Raw genomic sequence first — 26824 nt, 5'->3', positions numbered from 1 at the left:
GATGCATTTTTTGATTCCTACATAAGCATACTTCCACCATACATATCACCTTTTTATACTGATACTATACCATGTCGTCATTTTCAAAAAATATTAGACTATGTAATGAGGAGATTTTATGCATTGTGACCTTAAGTCACACATATAAAAATAACACACTTTTATCATAGGTCTTCCTGAGTTTTTAACTAGTAACTGTAGATTTTTAATCTTTATTCAATGGCTTTAGCACAGTTAATTTAATGACACCGTGGCAAAATTTAAGTTACACATTCCCACCTTTAGACTACTGTGAACATAGGCGAAGAGGTCATAGCCAATGAGCATAATATAAAAAGCATATTGGTGACTATACAGAGATGACAGGCTAAGGTGGCAGGGGTAGAAAAAATATACAGTATTACATGAGATCCAGTGAAATGCTACAGATATTAATGTTAGTGTAGTTTTACTAAATTTTTTTTAATAATCTGATAAACATAGACTATTAATTAACTTGGAAGCTATTATTTGTGAAAGTTTGAAAACAGAAACTATAGAGATATTTTTATAAAGGGATTTTGCAAGAAGAAAGTGGAATGGAAGGGCAAGGATTAGGAACAGTAGCTGTATACAGCCACTGAAAAGAAAATGAGAAATACAGGAATCTTCTACATACATATCTGAAATCTAGTGGAAGTCACTAACATTAGAGTAACTTGATTTTCACTGGTGCTAGTGGATTGTAATGGCAAAACTGGTGTTATACACAACTAGATCATATCAGAAAAAAATTCTCTCACAGTGGTAAATGGGTTTACAGTTTGCAAGCAGTGATGGATCATTCGTGCTCCTCTCTTTTATAAGTATTCTGAAATTCTTGCTTCCTCTCTACCATTTATTAAGGAGAAATTACTGAAGCCAGCACAACTGTTTCCATCCTATTAAAAGCTCTTAGCTTTTAAAACATGCTGGCAGTACGTGGACAGCCTAGCTGTTTTTTGCATGCACAAACTACTAAAAGGCTTAAGGACTACTTGGGGACAGCTACTTGATGCAGGCTAAAATCCAGCAAGGGACTAACTGCTTAACAACATAGCTGGTTGCATCCCAGTGCAATCCCAGGCAGCATTACATAGCAGCTTTTAATTTAGTCATGCAGGTAAATCATCTGCCCTAACTGGTGTACCACCCATATAGGCGGGAAAAGGGGAAACTTGCTTTTTGTGCTGCCCTCCTCTGCTTTAAGAACCTCTCTTCGTCCATGGCCAGCCACTCCAGTCCTTTCTGGGCTGCTCTGGCACATACATATCTGCATCTGTGTGACCAACTGGCAAGGGAAATGATCAAACAAAAAAACAGTCTTGGGAAATAAGGGACTATCTTTCAGACCCCTAAACCTTTTCTTTGTAGAGAAAGAGGTCTGAGATAAGGGAAGGAAGTTTCAGCAATTTAATTCTGTCCCTGAAACCAGACCTGACTGAACTCATAGGTAGAGAAAAATCAAATCTCTTGCCTAAGGTCCACAAAGCAGGAACGAATGTTTCTTTAATCACGTTCTCTGCAAGAGGACATGCATAAAGACTAAGACTTGTTTGGGAGCATGGCCAAAATCACTATGTTGTCAAAACTCATGTTGTGTAATATGATCAATTAGTAAAACAGTGCTGCTTTTGAACAAAGAACCTGTTTTGTGGAGGGATGATCTTGCCATTTGTTTTTACTATTTCGTCAAGGTTATTATTGTTTCCTTTTTCTACTTTGTAACCAGATCTGTAATTCCCATTATGAGCCTGACACAGCTAAATTAGACTATGATTTATGCAAAAATTGAAAAGAAGTGATTTGTGGAACTCTCTCAGGAAGACAAGAGTTTCTGTCATGAAGTTTTCTTTCTTAATGTCCTTGGCAGTTTCTATCTTCACTACTTTTTTGATCATTAAATTGACACTTGGGAATTTGGGGATCAGCTGGTGGCATGAAGTTAAGTGTTGAAATTTTAGATTAAGTTTCTATTAAGGACAAATTATGCTGAAAGTCATAGTCTGAAGAGCCTTAAGCAAAGAAAAACCTTTAGGCGACTGATGATTTGTCATATTCTGCCTGTGTGCTGCAAAAACAGGCAGCCAGTTATAACAGCAAAGAAACAAATCATGGTTAGAATCAGAATTCACTAACTATTTGATGAAGTGATAATTAGTTGTGTTGTGTAAGCTGATATTCAAGGCATATTTAGAAGATTAAATATCTTGTGGTTGTTAACAACTTTAAAAGGTTGAGCTCCTCAGCTTTTTCTTTTCAGTAGGGTTGTGGGATATATATATACCTATATATATATATGGGATACTTAACATTTCAGTAACTGAGAAAACAAGCAAGAAACACAGCTGTACAGAGATACCAAAACACTAAGTCATATAAGGTGGGACTTGGCTCCTGAAGTATAAAGTGGTCCAAAACATCCACATGTTCTTGCTGGATACTACAGAGTAATTATGTGAGACTGATGAAGCAGCTGGCAGCTAGGGACGTTATTGTAATGAACCCTGTATCTGTTTTTACACAATTAAATGCTTTTTGAACTGAAAATTGGCAAGATATGGCAGAACACTTCCTCAAATATCAACCCAATGAGTAAACAGAATTACTTTCTAAAATAATGTATAGTTCAGCGATATGTTACCTAAACACACACATCTTTATTGGTATTTAGCATTATTCTCCTAAAAACAGTCAGCAAGCATCTAAATACCTGCATAGCAGTACATAAAGTACCATATTAAGGCGAAATAATAGGAAGTATTGTCCTGAATACCATTCCTTGGAAGAAAGGCTGAGATATTTCAGTTCAGAGAAATCATTTTGGATCCTGTAAATAACAATTTCCTTTAATATAATCACAGGATTAATTCAGTAGACTATAGAAAATAATATTTGTTAAACTAATTTGTTAAACTGGTATGTGGCCATTATCTTTGGTTATTTAACTGGGGTCACAAAATAAAATATTCAAACTGCTTAATAATCTGCTCCTATAGTTGGATTAATTCTTAAGGTCTTTCTTTATTACCAGGAAAATAAATACATATAGTGTTTTCACCAAAAAGTGGAAGGGCTGAGCTATTGTGGCTGATCACACAGATGCAGAAAAGCTTGTGCCAGATGCAAGTTGAGCCTGGTGCAAATTAGGGACCAACAGACAATTGTCACAATTGTTACAGAGTAATCTACTGCCCATTTGTCCTGCTTTCAGCTGTAACAGTTATTTTTAATTCCTAGTAGCTGGTGCAGTGCTGTGTTTTGGCTTCAGTCTGAGAACAACACTGATAACACACCGATGTTCTAGTTGTTGATCAGCACTCTGATCAAGGACTTTTCAGTCTCTTTTCAGTCTGCCAGTGAGGAGGGGCACAAGAAGCCAGGAGGGAGCAGACACAGGACACCTGACTCAAACTAGCCACAGGGGCATGTCATGCCCAGTATATGGACTAGGGGGAGTCACCCAGAAGGGACCGATTGCTGCTTGGGTTGGTCTGGGTATTGGTTGGCAGGTGGTGAGCAGTTGCACTGTGTATCACTTGTGGTTTTTGAGCTTTCATTTCTTGTTTCCTATTATTCTTATTATTATTTGTATTCTTTCTATTATCAATATTGTTTACATTATTTTAGTTACTAAACTGTTCTTATCTCAACCTTTACACTGCACAGGTTTCAGTTTAAACAAGCATTACATACAAGTTAGATGGAACTGAAATTCTTATGGAAAGTTACCACCATGATTATGGAAAAACATATAAGACATACTTCTGTTACATGCAAATACATGTTCCCATTTAAAACCAACACGCACTAACCAAAGCATTTTATAAAATTGAATAAAAATTTCACCTCCAAACTATTTTTTTTTCCTTTGAAACACCCTTCTTTTTCTTTTCTCCTTTGACTTTCTTTTTTTCATAGCAACTGAGCTGAAATGCCATTAAAATATGAACTTACAATGGAAACACTGACAGATCCTTAAATATAGTAGAGTGAAGAATAAAACTGTAATAAGAACCTGTCAAAAGTGAAAATGAAGGAGTCTGAGAGACCAGAAGAATATTAAGACATGTCCATTTCTATGTTTTTGAATTATGATATTTTTAGATTTAAGTGCTCTGTGAGTTTCCACTAATTGCATAGCAAAGTGTGACAGATGAAATATGTAGGCATACAGGAAAACTACTTTAGCTCAAAGATTTCAGCATTAACCTGAAGGTAGGTAAAAGCCAATAGTTTCAGGCTTCCCTGTGTCTCTGTCTAGCAACACTATAGCAATCCTATATTAGTATTTGGAATTCAATGTTTCTATACCAGACCTCTTTCTTCTCTCTGACTTGTTTCACAGCTGCTGAATGTTAGAGAAACATAAGGGAAAGAACACAAAATGTTGCAAACAGGTAAAGGCAAAACTTCACAGACTGAATTCACTGCCTCATGTGTTATGTTACACACAGTTTGAACACTTTGTCCCCTCCAGTGAATTTATCCTTCATTTAGTACCTACAGACAATGATTCTCACTTAATGAGTACTCTTTATGTCTTCCTGCTCTTCATAGGTCAACGTGTGACTTGAAATCTTATATCCACAAGTCTACAAAACCACAATCTCCTTGTTAAAAATTCTTAATGTTTTTAATGCCTGATAGCTTCACAAATATTTGTCTTCCTGTTTTCAGTGTCCAGTTTTTTGATACGTGATATTTAAAGACTGACTGTTAGAGATCACACTATTAACATCCAGTAGTTCATTGCTTGATGTGTAGCTTCTACAGGCTTCTCTGTGGCTGCACAGGCACACATTACTGTGTGAAAGAAGAACATGTCAAGCAGACACCACCTTTGCTACACAGCACTACACAGCGGGCAAGTTTTGTATGAGTGACAGCTCCATTTTATGAATTTTAGTGTCCAAGAAGGTTTGTGGCAAACCTGAACAGAGAATGCAACATGTCATGGAAGAAATATAGATATTATTTCATTATATGGACATATTTATTAAAGATAAGAGCCTCCCCACTGATCAACTAATAAACACTTTGATGGGAAGCAGTAAGAGACACAGCCAGGTTCTTCTCAGTGGTGCCCAGTGACAGAAGAGGCAATAGGTATAACTGACATAAAGGTTATCTATTTAAACATCAATTCTATTTAAACATAAGAATATCTTTCTTTTTTACTGTTAGGGTGATTAACTGGAATATGAACAGGTTTCCTTTGTAGGCTGCAGTGTCTCCATCCTTGGAGACACTAAAAACTTTACTGGACAGGACCTTGAGCAATCTGTTCTAGCTGACCTAATATGAATAGCGAGGTTGAACCAGGTGGTATCCAGAGGTCTATGCCAACCTCAGCTGTTCCATGACTCCTTGACATCATATGGAATAAAAATATTTTATCAACTGGCAAACAATAAAAAAAGCAACCGTGGCATATACTGCAGGAATAAGGATTTCAAAGTTTGCATCCTGGCCAAATCCAGGCCAGGCTATTGCATTCAAGCTATCTAAAATTCCCACTGCTGATTAACCTGCCCAAAATTAAGTAGGTAGATTTAGATTAGATACAAGCAAGAAGTTACTTACTGTGAGGAATGTGAGACACTGGCACAGGTTGCCCACAGAAGTTGTGGCTGTCCCATCCCTGGCAGTGCTCAAGGCCAGGTTGGACAGGGCTTTGAGCAACCTGATCTAATGGAAGGTGTCCCTGCCCATGTCAGGGTGTTTGGAACTGACTGATCTTTAAAGCCCCTTCCAACCCAAACTATCCTATGATTCTGTGAGGTTTTCTTCATCCTACCTCCAGAACCTTTCAAACAGAAATGGAATTCAGGGAACTAACTGCTCTATAGGAAAAGTGGCGGAATTGAAGTGTCAGGTGGAGTCTTGTTACCATTTATCTTCCTCACAGAAATGTTTAACACATTGAGGTCGTGAGGAAAAGTTAACCTTTGACCTAGGTGGATGAATATAAGCAATTGTACAATGGACACAGAGAGACTGACACTGCTGTTCTGCTCATGGTGATCTATTGTGAATCTGACCTTCAGAAACTGCTAATATTCTGCAAAGCTTATTCTGGCATGTAAAGGAGAAAGCTTAGACTGTGCCATATGGAGATGCAGCAGTCAATAAATGCAGAACTAGATTACCAATGCATACATGTATGTTTAGACATCACTGAATTTAGGGTTTTTTTTAGACTACATACTAATCTGCACACAAATTCAGATATACAAGAAATGTTGATAAAATAGGTATTATTATTAGATAAGTTTCAAAAGGAAAAGGAACAAAAGTAAAATAAAGCAGCACAAAATTAGCACTATGAAAATTCTGTGTCCTTAGTTACCCATTTGTTGGTTTAATTGTGCTTTGTTTTTTTTTTTTTATTTCTTGGTGGTCTGAATGGAGAAGAAAAACCAAGGACTGAATAGAACTCTTTGCACTGCTAGAGTGCTTTTGATTGATTTTATTTTAACTATAATTGATGGATATGGAAATAATGAGCTAGAGTGAAAATTCAATATAATTTTAATGAGAAAATATTTTAGATGCAGAAGAAAGAACAAAAACAGATGAGCAAAGACGTATAATGTTTTTTAATACCTATGACTCTTCAAGCATATCTGTTTAAACATCAGCTTTAATCACTACTATTGGATAATCTATACAAGAAATGCAGGCAACTTTAAGAGCAATGAAAACAGAGATTACAGCTGATGGACTAATGCCTTGCAAAAAAATTGTGCATTAGTAAATTATTAGAAAATACCTGCATTTGTGGAAGCCTGGAAAGAGGGGCTAAAATAATTTATAAAAAATGTCCATAATTTAATCATTGACTTTATTAGCATTGCACATTATTTATATTGATGTAACCGACAACAGACTCCAGTTTATTCTACTGTGTATTATAAAGTTTACTGTCTACATAAAATAATAATAATATTAACTATCACTTTTGTTGACTTCTTTTAGCTTGATATTATATAAGTTTAATGAAATATTTAATCAAAAACTCCTGACTCACTTTTTGTTCTGAATTGTCTGGGCTTGGGTATTGTTTAGAAGATGCTACTGTAGTAAATGAGTGGTTGATTACAAATTAAGAAGTATCTGATTGGAATATTTCAGAAATCTCACAAAAATGTTCGTTGATCACCATACTCTTGCCCAAGGGCCCAAGTCTTCCTCTTTAGCACCTAAATCAAAGTTCCATCAAAACATTTTATTACAAATCATGGACTTAGGTTTTCAGACTTGGATTCCAACCTAATCCACCTTTCTATAAAATAAATATTACTTATGAGCTAAAAGATTCAAAATTTACTTACAAAATTCTTATGGACTAAAAATCTTGATGTTCTAATCAATAACTAGAGTATAGTTTATTGCAGACTTCCACAAATGGCTCACAGTCATCTATAAGTCTTTGAGATACTATAGTTCAGGGAAAAGTGGTTAGTAAAGATAGTTAATTTTAATTATTGTGAGATGACTAATGAAATATGCAGCTTAAATATGGTTTTGTAACTACACAATTCCCATTGCTGTTGTGCTCAGGCGTGTTCTAATTCCAATTGGAACATGAATATAACAATAGCATTTTTCTCCTCCTCTTAACTTCCAGGTGAAAATACTGATGAACTTACATTGTTTAAATGCATTAACCACACACAGATAACAATATATGAAAGAGATTTGAATTTTATATGTAGTTCCTTTCAAATACTGATAGTGATCACTAAATGTCCTATATCAGTAAGCTTCACAGACTATGCCTTGTTCTTTGGAAGTTTTAATCATCTGCGTATTAGTACTCCAGTAGCATATATTTTATTTAATTAAAATGTGGCTTTTGCAGTGGGCCTTGATCTTTACATCTGGTTACTGGAATGAATTGTGAATACCTTGGAATCTTTATTAAACAAGTATGTTTCTATAGGAGTAATTCATGAAATTTAAAACATTTATGAGACTGTAACACTCAGAATGATAATTTTTGACAGCTAATATTTGTGAATATCCAACTTTTTTTGCTCTACTTTACAGACCTACCACTCATTCAGAATACAGTTCAAAAGAGCTGTTATGATATACAAGTTATAGATATATACTGTTATAATATTCCAAGTGGAATCAAATGATCTGACTGCTTAGAACAATGACTGTCCACCAAGGAGAGCAAACCTAGCATAGACACTGTGAATATGAAGACCTTGAGCTGGATAATTTGTTCAAAGGTAAAAGCAGATCAAGAGATGGAGTGCATGAAGACTCCTTCCACAATCACGTTGCCAAGGTCCTTTAGGCTTTTGAATTAATCTGAAACCTTTGAGGCTTTCAGACTGCACCATATTCCAGATGCTACAATCAAGGTCTGACTGCAGTAAAAACTGTACTGAACTCAGCCTTCTGCTCAGTAACAAATGGAAATTCACTTGAGGTACTTCTGTCAATGAGCTTTGGGCTGGAAGAACACCTAGGGATGCAAAACAGCTTGAAAGGCATAGATGATAGCAGACCCACTTAGTCAAACGGAGTTTCTTATTCTCTGTATAGGGGAAGATCTCTTCTGTGTTGACCCTTTTCTAAAAGATATGGATAAATGAAGCAAATTCCTTTTCTGGGCTGGCAGACTTAGCAAAAATAAAACATAACATGCACTTGGTACAAGCATTCTAGAAGCGGAATAAGCTGCAGCAGAAAAAAGAAAAAGATACATTCTGCTGTTCTATCCTTGCCCTTCCTTTTTATTTATTCAAAATGCCTTTTTTCCCTTTTTTTTCCCCCTAAATCTCTGATGGTTTAGCATTCTATGCAAACTCATCACATGACAGTTCCTTATTGCTTTTTGCTGGGATTTTTATCAGCAGTCTATGAAGAATCCTCATTGCAAAGTATTTACATGTGCTCATCATGTCACATTATTCCTTTTTAAAAATATGTTACAGAGTTCCTTTCCCACGTTTACTTGTCAGAGTGACCAAAACATGGAAACATACATATTACCTCCATTGGTTTACATTTCATTTGTCAAAACCACAAGAGGAGTCCTCATCTCCTCTTCAAACAAATTCTATTTTGAATGCTATTTGTTTAAAGAGCACTGTATGTAGAGGTAAAACTGAGTTATACTGAAGCTGATATTCCCCTCTCCCCACCCCTCTATAAACAGTAGGTGCAGAGGAACTGCTCTGAATGACACAAGATACTCCCTGAACAACTGACTAAAAATTAAGTTGAATAAAACCCAAACCTTTCAAATATTTGAAACAGTTCAGCCAGCTTTTTATCTTCCACATTTCATGTCATGAAGTGAAAACAGTTAACTGTGTAGCCACAAAATAGAGACATCAGTCTTACAATATTAGATATTATCAGAATCTTTGTAATGTCATTCTGTCATCTTGTCAAATGTGTACTATACAGCTCATACCTGTTAGTAAAATGTATATAATGTAATTTTGCTCTGCCCTCCTCCCTCTCAACCCAATGTGGCATGAAATGTTACCCATTTTTCCTTCTCAGAACAAAAAAAAAAATTGTCATGAGATGAAAATAAAACACACCTGAATGAAATAATTTTAGCAGCTAACAAGTATAGATGCACTCTACTGCTTGCATCTGTATTGCACAAACGAACAAACAGGACTTGCTTTTATCTTTTTGACTAATGCCATACAGATCACTTTAAGTGATTCAGTCACATTACCAGAAAGAAGACTGCTCTGTGTACTTGAAGACCATGTGCAGGGTGGCAAAACTAGTTTAATGCACAGACACGCAATCGTGTAAAGTCCAATTACAGCTGGCATTTAACCTGCAGTGCTTAGAGTAAGTTTAATGTACAGAGCTGGATGGACCTTATTTAATTAAATATATCCTGTTAAACAGATGTGCTGCTGAGTACAGAAATTACTTTTATAATTAAATCCTATAATGAAATCATATTTTCTTCTCTCAATCATTTTAAAGCTATTCTTAGACTTCCATTGAGATCAAGCTGCAAATGTGCTTTATTAAAATTTCAAATTAATAAGCACATTTGATATTTTATGCTGTCCTGACTAGTTCAGCCTCTATGCTTTTGACAGTGTATATGTAACTGAAGCATTTTTGAAATGAGTAACAGAAAATAGAGAAAAACCCCAAAATAATAAGTTTTCGTCTCTCTGCATCTTTAAGATTTTTTCATTTCAATATTGTGGAAATAATAAAGGCACTACTGTCAGACAAATCAGCTTGACAGAATAATTATTTCATAACCATGCTAGCATACGCATGTTCTTGTCACTTGCATTTTCGTAACCTACCACAGAATCAAACATGCGAACACAGTATTTACTGAACAGGCATCTGACCTCTTACTCTCCCTTAATGCTTTGTCTCCTTTCTTCCAAGTGATAGTTGGCTTTGGAGAGGCTTGTGGCTTGCACTCAATGAGAACTTCTTGGCCCTTGGTAATAATTATTGTTTTCTTCATTTGATTTAGTGGGAAAGTGGGAGCTGAAGCTGTTAAAAAGAAGCGTGTTAACTCTACACAGAACAATCACAGTTTCCTGTTTCATTAAATTTTAATAGAAGATTAGAATAATAACTCCAATTTGGAGGAAATTATTACACTGTGGATTTGATGGAATTTTACAAAATATTTTAAAATGAGCAAGAGCCAAGACTAGGTGGCAGGTCTGTAACTTAAACCAGTTATGAATTAGTGAGATGTCCCATACATCAGAACCAAAGTAAGTTTGCTTATGAAATTCAACAACTTTAGAAATTAAATAGTATACCTGATTTAGCTACATCTTTTTCCAAATCTTTGGATTTCATGGACGATTTCTTAGAAGTAACTAGTTCAAAATGAAAAGTTTAAATTCCACAACTATACCAAATGCACTCTCTAGAGTTAATTCTTACAAAAACTGTTACTTAGAGAAATGTTTTTTTTTTATTGCAAAGTATTTTTCTGAATACTTTCAATTGAAAAGTAAGAACACAGTAGAAGATATTTAACTATGTCTTGTTCTTAGCATTTCATTTTTCAAGAAGTCCCAGTGATAATAATACATGATAAATGTACTATAAAATTACAATATGTAACACACACATCCCAAAATGACACTACTGTGATTTCCTATGAAGAAAGGACTGTTGTTCTCAAGTAATTTCATTTGTCTGTGTTTTTCTTAGACAAGCTTTGCAAAACCAAAGTTCCCTCTGTAACTACCTCAGCTACAGATACAGGAACATATTACACCCCATTGCCTCAAATATGTAGAAATTTTCTACTGTTACTTTGGGTAATTTTCATACCAGAGCTATTTGTATGGACAGTTTATTTTGTTATTTTCCCTTCAATAATCCAGAAAATCAAACAGAACTGCTTCTTTAATACAACAGAATGGTTAAAATTTAACAAGAGTACAATTTCACAAGTGACAAAACCAAAGGCTGATTTTATTGCAGCACCATTCAGTGTCCATTTTCAATAACGAGAAAGTGCACAACTACCTGTTTTATAATAGATATATATAATAGATATAAAAAAAAACTAGAAAATCTTGCAACCAACGAGGACCTATTTGCTGACTAAATCACAAATGACAAAGGAAAGTGATGGAAAGCGAGCAACCACTCTCTGGGTTTTAATTTATGGCTAGATAGAAATATTTTGAAGAGCTATCAGTGAAATTCTAAAGTTGGCCAGCTAGCAAATAATGGAAATCTTCTAGACCTGTTATTCTTCAGAAGAACCAAATCTTTGCTCAAATGTAGTATTATTATTTCAGTAACTTCAGATTTCTTATTCATTTGGGAGTTTACATGAATGATTCTAGATGCAGGTTTCGAAATCTGCAAGGTTTGAACAGTGCAGAGATCTCTAATATCTGATTTGGCCACTGAATTACCCTGACAGATACGTGTCTTCCAGTTACACAGCACTTTAACAAAGATCATGAGACTCGTACGAGTTTGCCTCACTTAACCCTGGTGAAGTCCTCTTATCACTGTTGTCTAATTGTGTGTTACCATAGTTTGATTTAAGAAAAACTAGTGTTCAAAAGACGTGCTTCAAGTGTTCTTCATTAACCCCCCGCTTCAATTTTTTAATAACAAGATTTTTACTATATTTTCAGGTAACACTATGCAGTGTAGTTGCTTTACTATGGATGATGTTAGCTAAAGTATGTAATTTCCACTATTCAATCAGTTCTGATGACTTCATATGAAATTTTTAAACCTTTAAAATTGAGATCATACTTAATTACCTTTGAATAACAGCCTTGGTAGAAATAAGAATTTAATTTAACAGATACTAAAATATATTTACTTCTCTAAGTTTCCTCTCTTCACTTATTTTTGAGGGGCTAAAAACTACCTTTTCATTTATTTGAACTGCAATGCCTTATATGAGGATTTTTCACAAAATGCAACCAAGTCAATTATTTATGAAAAAAATAATCAGTTAATAGAAGGATCTGTGTGCCCTCAGGCAACAAAGGACCCACTGATATATTAATAAGAGTGAAAAGGAGCCCACTTTCATTGCTCTCCTCCATTTGGACTGGCAGAAGCTGTTCCTTATAAAAACAGACCAAGAACTAGTGTAATTATGAAAGGGAAAAGAAGTAATGGTCTGTTCTATTTCAGTAATACTCACCTAAAATCTTCAGCTCGGCACTGGCATAAATGGTACCATACTTATTTTCTGCTAAGCATTGATACATTCCAGCATCTGAGACATTCACACTGTGGATCACCAGAACACCATTAACCATCTCAATCCTGTTCTGTAATGGAATAATAATAAAAACTCTATAAAAGCAAACAAGCACTGGAAATTTGCTGTGCTATTAGCTTCAGGCAAGAGGACAAAAGACATTATTATGCTAAAATAAAACTGAGCAACGAATTTCCTTGGGATTCCTTTTTTTTTTTTGTTATATAAGGAATGACAAGGAAAAAGCAGATGGGGGAAGGCAGAAAAAAAATTCCAAAAATAAAATATTTAAAGATAAACATTTTTCAGTGCAAATTCACTGTCTCCATGGCGCATTTCTGTCTGTTTGCTTGTTAGTCTGCTATTAACCTTACATGATTTTTAAAAGCAGTTCATCCTGGGAACTTTAATGAGGCAAGAAGTCAATTGTAGATGTAACATATCTTCACATCTCTAGCAAATGTTTGATTTCAGTCACTGTATTATGTTCATATATGTATATGTGTAAGATTGTTGGCATGAATAAGAGTGAAAGCGCCTAATTGTCTTCATCATTTGTGCAAATTCATTATTTGAAAGTTCCACTAGTAGAAAACAATTAACACAGCTGGAAGAGAAGGGCATTGAAAGCTGTTTAAGGAAATGTATACTTCATGAGCTGTATAATTTGAACTGTTATAAAATATCTCTAGATTTCATTATTGCAATTGTTGGAGGTTTAATTAAAAATAGATAAAGAACAAAGTGTATGGGAATGCAGAGGAAACTGTGAAAACAAATTCTCTCTGCTGTAAGCCCCCAGTTTAAACTGAAATTTAATTTGATATTTCAGAGCCTGGTGCACCTAACAGTTTGAAAAATCAGAAAACAAAAAAGAACAGATATTTAAATTGCTTCAATTTCAGGACTAATAACTCCATCTAAGGAGGCAGAAATGGATAAAGGCATATAACCTTATTTTGAATGCCTCACAACTTGAAAAGTAAGCTGTGTTTATTTTTCCTTTCTTATTGTCTGCATAATCGGTCAGTGTTCACAGACAGAAGTGGCATTCACTGAAAAGGAAATCATTCCATCTTTTATATTCATAAATCCTTTCTGTGAATTCATTTCCAAATGAAGACTTTGTCTCCCAGAATTGAACAGCTTTATTTTAATCTGGAAAAATAAATAAATCTGCAAAACTTTAATCTACTCTAACTAATTTGACACTATAAGAATGTAAAGGTGTTAGGCAACAACCCAGATGATGTGGCTGACCTGTTGACAATTCAGTGAGAGAAAAATGAACAAAATGAAATAAAAGACAGGCCATGCCATGCATGCTCTTTTAAAAGGAATGAGAATTTTATTTACAGAATCACAGAATCACAGATTCCCAAGGGTTGGAAGGACCTCGAAAGATCATCTAGTCCAACCCCCCTGCAAGAGCAGGGTAACCTAGAGTACATCACACAGGAACTTGTCCAGGCAGGCCTTGAATATCTCCAACATAGGAGACTCCACAACCCCTCTGGGCAACCTGTTCCAGTGCTCTGTCATTCTTACAGTAAAGAATTCTTCCTGATGTTAACGTGAAACCTCCTATGCTCCAGTTTACACACTTTGCCCCTTGTCCTGTCACTGGATATCACTGAAAAAAACCTAGTTCCATCATCCTGACACCCACCCTTTACATATTTGTAAACACTGATAAGGTCACCCCTCGGTCTCCTCCAAGCTAAAGAGACCCAGCTCCCTCAGCCTCTCCTCATAAGGGAGGTGTTCCACTCCCTTCATCATCTTTGTGCCTCTGCACTGGACTCTTTCAAGCAATTCCCTGTCCTTCTTGAACTGAGGGGCCCAGAACTGGATGCAATATTCCAGATGCGGCCTCACCAAGGCAGAGTAGAGGGGGAGGAGAACCTCTCTTGCCCTGCTAACCACAGCCTTTCTAATGCACCCTAGGATGCCATTTGCCTTCTTGGCCACAAGGGCACATTGCTGGCTCATGGTCATCCTCCTATCCACCAGGATCCCAGGTCCCTTTCCCCTTCACTCCTTTCCAGCAGGTCAACCCCCAACCTGTACTGGTACATGGGGTTGTTCTTCCCCAGATGCAAGACTCTACACTTGCCCTTGTTGAATTTCATCAAGTTTCTCCCTGCCCAACTCTCCAGCCTGTCCAGGTCTCGCTGAATGGCAACACAGCCTTCTGGTGTGTCAGCCACTCCTCCCAGTTTAGTGTCATCAACGAACTTGCTGAGGGTACACTCAGTTCCCTCATCCAGGTTGTTGATGAAAATATCAAACAGCACTGGTCCCAGCACTGACCCCTGAGGGACTCCACTAGTCACAGCCCTCCAGCTAGATTCTGTGCCATTGACCACAACTCTCTGCCTTCTTCCTATCAACCAGTTCTTGATCCACCTCACTACCTGATCATCAAGCCCACACTTCCTTAGCCTAATTCTAAAATACATCAGTAGTTGACTGTAGTTAAAGATATCACATTCTAGGAGTTTTATATGGAGCATTTGAATGGTCTTGATGAGGAGTCCTGTTACTTACAGGGAATTAATGGAGTTGGAAACAGATGAAAAATAAAAAAGTCATTGTACCTTTTATATTAGTTTGATAGTGTTTTGAGAAGTAGGATTATGCACAAGCAAAATGTGGTAAATCTCATAATGACATGACATGAAATAGCATAAAACATAACATATATCATAACATAACCTACATTAGGGGAAATATGAAGGAATGTGATTCAGCAAATAAAGCACTTTTTTTAGTTGTTACTATCTTTTTATTAAAAAAAGGCATATTACCATTTTCTAAAAACGAAAATAGTATAATACCATTACCTAAAGGAAAGAAGGGAAGAAACAAACACACAAACTGCAGATTGCTTAGATGTGCATTACAGTACAATGGCAGATTCTGCTTCAGACACAACTCAGAAGGTTCCACCTCCCAAAGATTTCTGAACTACAGAGAATTACTGCTGAACGCAATTTTACATCACTTGAAATGATTCAGTGGGGACATGCATAGAAACGTTGTCTCCATACAAATACTTAAGAAACTAATAAACACAGAAAACAGTAATTTGTAAAGTGCTTTTCTTTACTTTCTTTAACAGGCTTTATCTGAATAAAAGGAGAAACATGCAACATACGGGTGACTCCTCATCTAATGTACCTGTGGCCAGAGAGGAACTCCATTTTTCAGCCAATGATATGTGGGCCTTGGCTTTCCAGTGGCTTTACATTCCCATCGGAGCTGATCTCCACTGTCTAATTGAGTGTCATTAAGTTTCTCCACCCAATGTGGGTATGCTGCAAGAAAAAAATACCATACTGTATAAAAAGGGTATAAACTGTAAGTCTCTTGCTAATGTGCAAAAACCTAATCAACTAAAAAGCTTAAATTATGGCCTTTATAAAGTTCAGTTTACTCTGAGAATGAAGCACATTTAAATAAACAGCCAAAACCAAAAGTTATGAAATTAACACAATTCCATAACTTTAAAGGAAATGCTGTAATGGCACAAGGAAGTGAGCAATATCATGAGGAATAGAAATATTCCTGATTTAATAAAGTCCAGTGTATTAAATTACAGTACTATCTATACATGCATTAATTATTTCCTTGGTAGTCCCAATAGTGTATTTAGTAACTTTTCAAGACCTAAGCTATTTAAATTTTGGAAAGCAGGTCAGTCATCACAGACTTTGTTTCATGCAGTTTTCTCAGTTTACTAGAAAATCACGATTTATTCAGCTAGGAATGACTGGGCATGTGGTAAGGTATTTGCACATATTTTTGTTAGGGTGTCTTGAGTTGAAATCCATCTGAAAATGCTTGCAATGTTTTAAAGCACAGAACCCATGAGATTTTTAGCATTCATCAGAAACATATATTACACAATAAAACTTTTTTAAACCTTTCTTAAAGGCAGTTGGCAGGTATGTATGTGATCATTAGTATTTAAATTTCATGTAATAATCAATTAAAAAGCAGACCTTTAATGCAGCAGCTGATCAGACAGCTCTATGTAGAATCTTATAATTTTGGAACACTTTGTATGACTCAGTGAGGAGCTGAGCATTCATATGCAGGAACAAAAATGTATGTTTAAAAGCCATCTTTTGTTTTTTCACACTGTAGCCATATCGATTTTTATAGCAAAGACGATGATAAATGAAATTGATTAATGATATTAAGTGTTGAGTTGTGGGTTCTTTAGTTAGTAAAGAATGAATAGCTAAAAGGCCTTCATTGCTAAAAGAATGTAAAATTCTGCTTGGTATGAATAGAAGTCCAGATCTGTCACAATGAAGTCTCTGCTTCAAACATCAGATAATTGATGATGTACTTAAACATGGAGAACTGAGTGTAAAAATAAATCTTTGAATCTAGCTGGCTTTTGACAGGTCACCAATCAAACATGTGAGAAGATATGAAAAGGCATGACAGGTGACAAACTGCTTCTAGCTTACATCACGTGCATGCATGATAAAGAAAGCAAAGGAGGTGTCTATCATTCCTAAGCAGAGAATTGTCTGCTTCAGAGTCCCTGACCAGACAATTGTCAGAAGCTGGAAACAGTAGAAGAATCATTCATATCCCTTTTAGAAAAGGAAAACAGAGATAAGAATGGCTGGATGTCACTTGAAAACCCAAGACCAGAAACATCTGCTCCCTTATTATTACAGTCAAGGCAATGCATGACATGCTCCATATGTGCTCTGCTGCACTGAATTACTTGATTCTTAAATTATATCAAAGGGTCCTATGAAATCCTCAGAAGCAGCTTGCAGCAGTCCCTGCTCACTTGTTGTCTACTAATTGTCCTAAAAATATAATCCAATTGCATTACATACTTGATGCTATTGTTTTATTTTTGATGGTTTTGGTATGCACAAAAGGAGCATGCTGAGAAGTAATTGTTTCCTTTGAAAACGAATACACTAATACGATTCTGGAAGATGTGACTGTTCAATGTGCAACTAAAAAAACACAGAAGTTATCCAGTGGTGCCATAAAATCATGAAGTTTCAAAGAGGTGCTAAATTGTTCCTATGTATATTTCATTCTTTTTATTATTTTGATTTTCTGATAATTCTACTATATGACCCAAAGCATATATAATTTCATTTTACATGTTGAATTTTATCTCATCATGAACCAGAGCATTCAGAACTAGTGTGAAACTGTTTTCTCTTAAATTTAAAATACTGTTTTTCCCAGCCTGGCTGCAGAATTGTTCTCCTCAGTACACAACTGTCATTCCCTATCCTCTGTCTTGATAGCATAGTCATAGCACAGATTTTCCTCTGTAACCACATACTTGCAAATCACAGTGCTATGACTGATTGGTATTAGCAACCTTTTTTATTAGTTGGTGTATTTCTACCCTGTATTTTCTCTTTACAACCTAAATGGCCTTTGGATTCACAGATTCCCACACCTTTGAGAACAAGGTAGCAAAGCAATAGGTAGATGTAGCAGAAATAGAGTTAAAACACATGACTGAGATAAATATTTTCATAGCTATTGGGTTTCCTTTTCTCCTTCTATGTGCTCTTTTGCCACAAAGAGCTCCCTCTCTGCTCATATGGTCATTCTCCATAATATCATAACACGTAAAAAAGTGAAACTTGGTGCAAAAATTCTGACTGATATGCATATGGGCAAAGAAAACTTCATTCCATGACTGCACTTAATTTTAATTAGAACATATAAATTCTAAGAAGCATTTAAACATATTTCAAAAGTATCATGTTTCTTTTTTCCTTTTTATAAATTCAACATTTATCTTGGGGGAAAAAAATGCACGTTTGCCTGGGTTTTATCTGTCCAGTGAAGAATTTTGGGGTGAATGTAAGAATAGAAGTATGTGTTTCTTTATTCAGTAGTCTTTCTGGATATCATGCCACAGCATTACACAGAACTCCTGAGATTTTAAAATCACTGTCCAATCCTTGATTTATTTTATGCTGCATTTCTGCGCCTGTTTATTCAAGAATGTCAAAATGTTTTACAAACACAAATTGGCAATAAATCTGCAAGATTACAGGATGTTTTTTACACCCCCTGTGCAAAATGAAATTCAGATGAAGAAAACTCAGCCTCCTTTCTCAAATTATTCATTATTTTAACTGAGAGAAAATTGAGAACAAAATTTTCAAAGAGAAATTAATTCAGACAGTGTCTGAAAATGTGAGTGCAGAGTTTGGGGTTAAAAAAAAAAGTTTTCTGGACACAAGGCTAATTGGGAACTATACAGGAGGTGAAGAATATGAAATTATTACAGTGAGAAAGATAAGATAGCAAATTTCACCTAAAGGTGCAATTCTGACTATAGAAATCTCCTCCTCTCAAGCCAAGGTGTAACCTGTAGTGGCACCAGTGTATTTTATTCCATATGGATTTCATAAGGAAGTGATTAATTTTATTTTTTTTTTTTAATCAGGATATTCCATTACACTGCATTACAGAATGCTCCTGTCATCAGCTTGTTCCACTCCTCTGTTATGGCAAACCTTCCCTCCTGCTGTAGCATCACTTCTGCTTATAGGGCACTGCTGTGAGCAGGATCAGGGAACTGATACAGCCAAAAAAAAAAAAAGGCCATAAAAGTGTTTTTGTGGTCTGCTTCATATCACCACTATCTGCTCAACTGGTACTAGTGAATAGGTAGCACAGAAAAAAACCCAAAAGGTTCAGAGTGAGAGAGGGGAAGGAATTGCACAGAACAGCTCTTACCATTGGGAAAAGGCTACTAGCCAGGATTTGCGGTACAACTATAATTACAAAATGTTAATGGCCAATTTCTCCACCCAAATTTTAATTGTTGTGCTCTCTTTTGTTAGTCAATTTGAGCCTGAAGAAAATTTAATCAAAACTTACAAGATGAACACTTCACCTGGGGAAAAATCACACCTCACAAAATAGGTTGCAATGCATATGAGGATGTCTTGCATTGTCAATATTATGTTTTTAATGACTGCCATTTCTACAGTTGAATTTCCATAAAATGCCAAGACTACAACTATCCAAAACTGTCAACATACAATTTTCTGAACATCCATAGTGTCAGCTGCATCAGGCATCCATGGTATATCTGTATTGCAGCTGCAGGTAAGAAATGAAAAAAACCCACTGGTTTGTTATTAAATGTGATCAGACAGCAGACTGGGTGTCCTGGGCTGTCTCCAAAATACTCTGTGGTGACTCAGATCAGATGCAGTGGTTGAAATGAAGAAGATTCAAACAGACAGTGAGTGAGTTCCTACAGACATGCAGACAGTGAGACTGCAGGATGACACAGCTGGTCCTCCAGCCTGCTCTGAAATTTTACAAGAATCCCCTGGAAAGGAATGATGGCCTACATCCGAATTTCTGAGCCAAAATAATCGTTGTGTCCTGGAGGAACAGGATGTCAGTGGAAAGAAAATGAGTTTAAAGGTAAATAATTCATGTTGACTGTTGTTATGAACAAGAGGTATGTCAGGAAATGCTGTTTCAAGTAATGCCCCTGAATCTTGCCATATCAGCTGTCAGCAAAGGAAAATGAGAATCTTAAAGTAACATATGGCTAAACTTTGTGCTGCTAAAAACCTTCCTACCTAAACTCTCTTACATCCCTGGAAAGGGTTGCTGAGATATGTAGGCCAGTGAGATACTAATGCTATGAGGCTGCAAGAGGCTCACTGTGGAGTATTTAATATCAAGGCCAAGAAAAGGCACTCTTAAGGGGTTAGTGACAATTTGGGTTTCTGCTGTACTGGAGGTCACTGCTGGTCTCTTCCATCTGAAAGCCCTCTGATACCTGCTCTGACCTTACTCCCTGCTAATGCATATAGGTGAAACTCTGACTCAGATTTGTTTTGACTTATCTCTAAGACAGTTTAAAGGATAATAATAGACGTAAGAGAAACTTAATAACATATTAACTCACATATCTGTTAATCAGAGGAATGAGACAATCTGAAGTGGACCCCCTTGCTATATTTTTAAAGGAGTTCTAATATTTTTGCAGAAAATTCCAACTAGCACAAATTTCACACTATTCATAAAGGCAGAGACAGTAAAAACTATAATTTTGACAATGGTGGAGAACTAAAAATATGTATTTCCACTTGGGCAGAGTAGAACAAAATGGGTTTTTATGTTGAAAATGTTTTCTATGGATTCCTAGATTTGTGTATCATCTTTATTTCTGCTCAGACAAAAATGTGTCCAGGCTAATGAGGGAGGCAGAGCTGTTTAGAACACTACATAATGTTGCTGTGCTTTTATGCCACAGGTCTGCATGGTGATCTTGAGAAAATAAATTCATTTTTTAGCATCTTATCTTCTCTCTTGAACAGCACCTTTTATATTCCTTTAACTCTGAAAGAGGGAGGCAAAGGTAACATTAGAAAACAGCCAGTAAGTGTGTGAGCTGGGATACACCTAATAAATCATTATTATTTTTTAATTTAGACATTTTAAGAAATGCTGAAAAAGACCATGTATGCAGCTAAATTCCCCAGCCCCAGGTCCCTAGCAGGTCCTACTGTACTTCCTTGGAAGTAATTGACATTAAGAATTTGTAATAGCAGATAAATATCACTGGGATATTGGCATAGGAGAAGGCATCAAATAGTTCTTGGACTTTGACTGCTGTTTTCAGCAAAAGCCTTATAAAAACTTTGCTGCCAGTGCAGTATAGATGGCATGTCCAAAATGAAAGCTGCAAACTACTATCTTTGTCATCACTTATTTTTCCCAGCATATGCAAAAAAAATTGAAGACAAAAAAACCTGCCTTTGGCTCTAGATGGATGAGAACCAAAAGCAAGGAGAGAATCACTATCCAGAGATATGCTGATACTCACTAAAACCAAGGGACTAAGATAAAGACACTGGAAAGCTGGAGGAGACAGGAAAATTGATTATGGACCTGCAAAATATTGACGTATGTGGAAAATAAACCAAATATATGATGCCAGCCTACGGTTATTTGATGAAAAAGTGTAACAAAGAGAACTGTGTATAGTTAGTAATGGGGAGAAAGCACTAGGAGCATTGGACTAGGATCAAGAAAAGAAAAATAAAATTGATTAACAGGAGAGACTCCTTCTTAAAGGTATCTATTAGCCTGAGGTCATGTCTGAACTGCAGCAGTTGGAATTCCACTAACTGTGATATCTGAAGACAGAAAACAATTCAGTCTGAAAGATTCACTGCATGATCTTCTGTAGTAGACCTTTCTTCTTAGGTATTTAAGCTAGTAGGATTCACAGAATGATAGCAACTGGAGTAGCTTTAATTGATAAGAAGTGTGTGGGTCTCAACCACACATTCAATGAAGGAAACTAGGTTGTAAGTATTCAACCTGATGGACTTTTTTATGCCTACTCAAAAAACTTTTAGAAAGACCAATCTTAGAGAGAAAATGTTCAGCAATTTGTGAAAATCGGAACCTTCAGATACTATGCATGCCTAAATTGAGAATTTTCTACAAAATCAGAAGCACTTTTCCAAGCTTCAATTTCTGATTCTTGTACAAGGAATTTGACAAAACTCAGCACTCAGGCATGGTAAGCACAAAACATTAATAAAACTGTGATAAAAATCCCAAGATATTACTAATATTCTTTTCTGACAGATAAATCATGTTCAAGTTCTGTGTTGTTATATATCATATCAGAAAGAAAAAAATGGACTTTTAAAATTACAGTGATACTCTTTAAAAAAATCCTATAAAACCCCATAAACATCAAATATGATATTGTATTTAAGACAGTTCTTTGAATCAACTTTGAATCTCACTTTAATGCATTACAGAGAAATAAATATATATATCTTAATTCAATAATAATTTTATTTTAGAAGAACGATATTTTGTTTCTGTTGGACCAACCATCTATTGGATGTAGTTAAAGCCTTAAATGTGGACAAAGCATTGCTGCATAGTACTGTGTGCAGTTACACTTACTGTACACTTGTAGCTGTCCTCTGAAGACATTTCTTCCACGAGAGTTTTCAGCCTTACATTCATACATTCCCGCATCCTCTAGCTGCACATTAGGTATTTCAAGCACAGCTTGGGATTTTCTCAGGCGGGCTTTACTTGGATTATGACCATTAACTTTCTTCCAAGAGATTGTTGGAACAGGGCTGAAATATTTAGTAAAATTACTGTTAGAACACTTCCACTATGGAGAATATAGATTCTGCTATCTGGTAGTTTAAACACTTAATAATCTAAGTAGCAATAAAATATAACCACAATTAAGGTTCATATAATGCTTGATATACCTCGCTTTCTGTAGGGAGTCCTTACTAAATGGTTTGTTACATGGAATGTGTCTCTTTCATCCACAAGGGAGGCCAGATTTTTATTGAGATCAAGTAAATCACTTGAAATACTCTCTCTAGAGCTCCTTTAGAACTCTGTGTTTTACTCCCGAACACTTACACTCAATAGGAAAAATAACAACTTCAAAATCTGGACGAATTTAGCAAATTCCAACACATCCCGATTTTCCTGCAATGAAATTGCAGTTCAGGAGATCAGTAAGTGATAACGTCTGTGTAGGTGGGGGATTTCAGTACCACTCTATCTTGGGTAAATGAAGGTGACCAAAAGTTTGCAATCCTTTTCTGCAATATTATTTAAGTTACAAAACTGGTTGTGTATGAAGTATGTATGCACTACTGCTTTTGACTCACAGCATTATATGCCTGCTTGTGGTGGTGTAAGGGCTTTTCATTGTGGTTTGCTATTCCACAGAGGTCTGTGTAGATTCTGTGTCTTTCTTAACTGAGGGAAGAAATGGATTAAATGTTGTTTTCGCTCATTGAATTTTCTTTTCCAGCCCAAGGACTCATCATTCACTGTGCATCTACTGGGCTTATAGATATAGATATAAATTTGTCTAAATATGGCAGGCACTTAAGTGGGAAGGAAAAAAAAAAGAGAAAATGTAACTGACACTTTAAAAAAAAAAGTGTTTATTGCTTTACAGTTTGAGCTTACATTTAAACACAGTTGAATCTTGAGGCAGTTTAGGCGTGGAAATAGCACAAATTCAAGGTTCTATTAATATCTGCCATAATTTGCTAACTTCCCCTTACTGTAACTATACGAAGTTGTATTAAAGAATTACCTTTCCCTAAGAATTTCAGGGTCTGAGACACACAAATACAGACATGGCAACCAACCATGGGAAAAGCTCTAGCTATTCTTCAGACAGTTAAAATCAGGCTGCGAGACTGCAGTTGTCCTCACCATTCCAGACAGTATGCTCCAAATTCCTGTACTTTTTAGAGATTCAGAAAATTCCCAGACTTGTAGTTGGAGGTCAGAATGTTTCTCTTGTTTCCCAAGTATCACAAATCACTGAATTTCATTGAGCCTATTAACATAATTACCTTCACAAAGTCAATTTATAGTCCCATATAGAATGGTATACACTACTTATTTGAATATATCAGTTTGCTTTACTGATTACTTCACCTGACAAATGATACTTTATTTTTAGCGTGTGCGTATTAATTGCCGAGGTATAGTCCCTACAATATCTTTCTGTTTTTGCAAAATGGTCTTTTATCACTGCTCACCATGGAAGAAGTATATGTACAGAAATCAAATCACTTCTTTCTTTTCCTTAGTAAATAAACCAGATTGATCTCTTTTTCTTCTAAACTCCAAACATGTATATAGTTTTCTTTTTATAAATTGTTGTGGATCATATGGTGGGTGTGAATCATATAAGCTCTTTTTTTCCCCTTTTGTATCACAGAGAAGCTTGACAGCTTACATGCTATTAGACTTAAGTTTTAATTTTAATCATTTTATAATTAAATTTTAATTTTAATACTTTCTTGCTGACTGATATAAAATTTTGGTGTCCTGTAGGTTTGGTTTGAGGACTCCTCTGTGCAGTTTGTATGAGCCTTATTTACAAATTTTGCTTCCTATTAGAAATTATTTTACCTAATTTTCAATTAGACAATTAAAAGAACTTCTCATTCTTATTTGACACTAGTACTTCAACCTGTTCAATTCTAAATATGAGGTATAAACAGGATATTTCTGTCTCTGATCTACTAAAAAACCTTAGTGTCTTTAGCCCTATCACTTACGATATTCATGACACATTCATGGTTACTACACTTTGACAGTATATATTAGAAGTAGTACAAATAACAATATTGGGTTTTTTTCTCCCATTTATTAGTTCTCATATTTTGTTTCTAATTGCACATTTAATATGTGCAATTCAATAAATTCAAATGTATACCCTTTCTGGAAATTTTGTAAGTAGGTCTGTTTTTTGCTTTTTGTTCAGCTTTAAGTGTAAATTCCTTATACACTTGTTCTCTTTCTATACAGAATACAACTATGTCATGATTGCTGGCTGCAAAACAAACCATGGCCAAGCAAGTGTTTCATTAGTCATTATCAATCACAACACAAGTCCACAGCAGGAACCCTATGCTGGTACGGTGCAATGCTAACCAGCAGCTGCTGTTTTATGAATGAGATAGACAGATGTGCAGGTACACTTTATTTGGCAACATAAGGGTGCCATGCTTGTTGCCCATTGTTGTTTACTTGCCCTTCAGCCCTACTTCCAGAAAGGTTAGTGACAAAAATTCTTTTGCTGCATTGTCATGGAAGAAAAGTGGTTCTGCTGAATAGAACTGGTAAGTGGAATTTTTTCATAGCCTGTATTTCTGAGAAATAATGAAGATATTATAAACTGTGAAAATTGTCTCATTTAGCTGCTATGCAATTATTCTGAAAACCAAGTATTTAGAAAATTTCTTTTAAATTGCATTTAACTATTTTTTTAATCTGCTTTTGTGTCTGCCTCAGGAAGTAAATGTGCATAATATAACATGGCAAATACAATGGAAACTTGTTCTCTGAGTCATTAAGAAACTTTTTGTTTTTAAAAAGTCACCTTTTTCTTCATCAGAAGATATCAGAGATAAAGTTATTTCAGCCATGTAAACTTAATGTTATTAAAGGAAAGTATTCCCAAACTGCAAATCACTATCCACTGACAACTTGTAGTTCTGTTTAATGAAGCTTATTTTCCCTGCATAAGTTACTACTAAGACGTGAATTTTACATCTGAAATAAAAATGTATCTATACCTATTTCTCCTCTGTGTGTGAGAATGTAATGAAATATATCTGATTGAGGATGTGGAAGAATAAAATTGTGTGGCTGTTCCAGAAAACTCATGAAATACACCATAAAAGCTAACTAATGTATGCATATATTTTTTTCATACTTTCCAAATGATCCACAGCTTTTTAAAAAATAGAGTAACAGCAAAAGTATCTCTAACATTAATACGAGTTTAATGCAATATGCATAATTGTTAACTTATAATCATTATAATCCATTTTATTTTGGTCTCAGCAGGCATCTATGGAAATAGAGTTTCCTTGTTTATTATGACTCTGTTAACATTCAAACCCTATGAGTAATTTGCTTCCAGTGTTAACTGAGTTCAAAGATAAGATTTTAAGATTTCTCCTTACTTTTGGAAAGAATCTGTTAAATAATACTGGCAAATCTTAGCACCACTGAGAAAAAAACCCCTGCTTGATTCCAGAAATACCATCCTTAAACTTCTGAGAGGTCACTGGTGACTATGACAGACATTACTGTAGGTTTATTCACTTTGAAGAAAACATGAGTTATGGTTTTACATGTACATTTACAATGCAAATATTCTAAGTGCCCATTTTCATGAGTATATTATTTTGGACAAGTGCTATTGACTTTGTTGGGACTTCTTCACAAGTTTCAATGGAAAACTTTTTTTTTTTGAAAAAAACTATTGAAAGCAATTAATATTTATTTATTTATTTCACCTGAAAAATAATTTAGTTAGATCTAGAAAGAATTTGTTTATTTCTAGAAAGGGATGTGGTGGAAATATGAGTAAAGTCTGAATTTGAAAGTAACTTTTTCATGGATCTCAGCTCCTAGTTTTTCAGCAGTATCTTAAATACAAATATATAGGTTACTTTTTCTACATTTGGTTGCTAAAAATGGATGTGCTTTTTTGAAATATTT

At 35.4% G+C, this 26824-nt stretch overlaps 1 protein-coding gene across 1 annotated transcript in view; it reads right to left on the bottom strand.

The window, feature by feature from the left end:
- The window catches only part of CNTN5 (contactin 5), a 221962-nt gene that overhangs the window by 105484 nt on the left and 89654 nt on the right, over positions 1–26824 (bottom strand). The window contains exons 6-9 of the mRNA XM_034072837.1: positions 22718–22899; positions 15929–16065; positions 12686–12815; positions 10386–10536 (exon numbers count right to left, since the gene is read on the bottom strand). Coding sequence (XP_033928728.1) covers positions 10386–10536; positions 12686–12815; positions 15929–16065; positions 22718–22899 — 600 coding nt within the window. The remainder of the gene's footprint in view (positions 1–10385; positions 10537–12685; positions 12816–15928; positions 16066–22717; positions 22900–26824) is intronic.

This window comes from Melopsittacus undulatus, chromosome 2 (genome assembly GCF_012275295.1).
Source record: "Melopsittacus undulatus isolate bMelUnd1 chromosome 2, bMelUnd1.mat.Z, whole genome shotgun sequence".
NCBI classification, from domain to species: Eukaryota; Metazoa; Chordata; class Aves; order Psittaciformes; family Psittaculidae; genus Melopsittacus; species Melopsittacus undulatus.
This window is presented reverse-complemented; position numbering and strand designations above follow the sequence as displayed.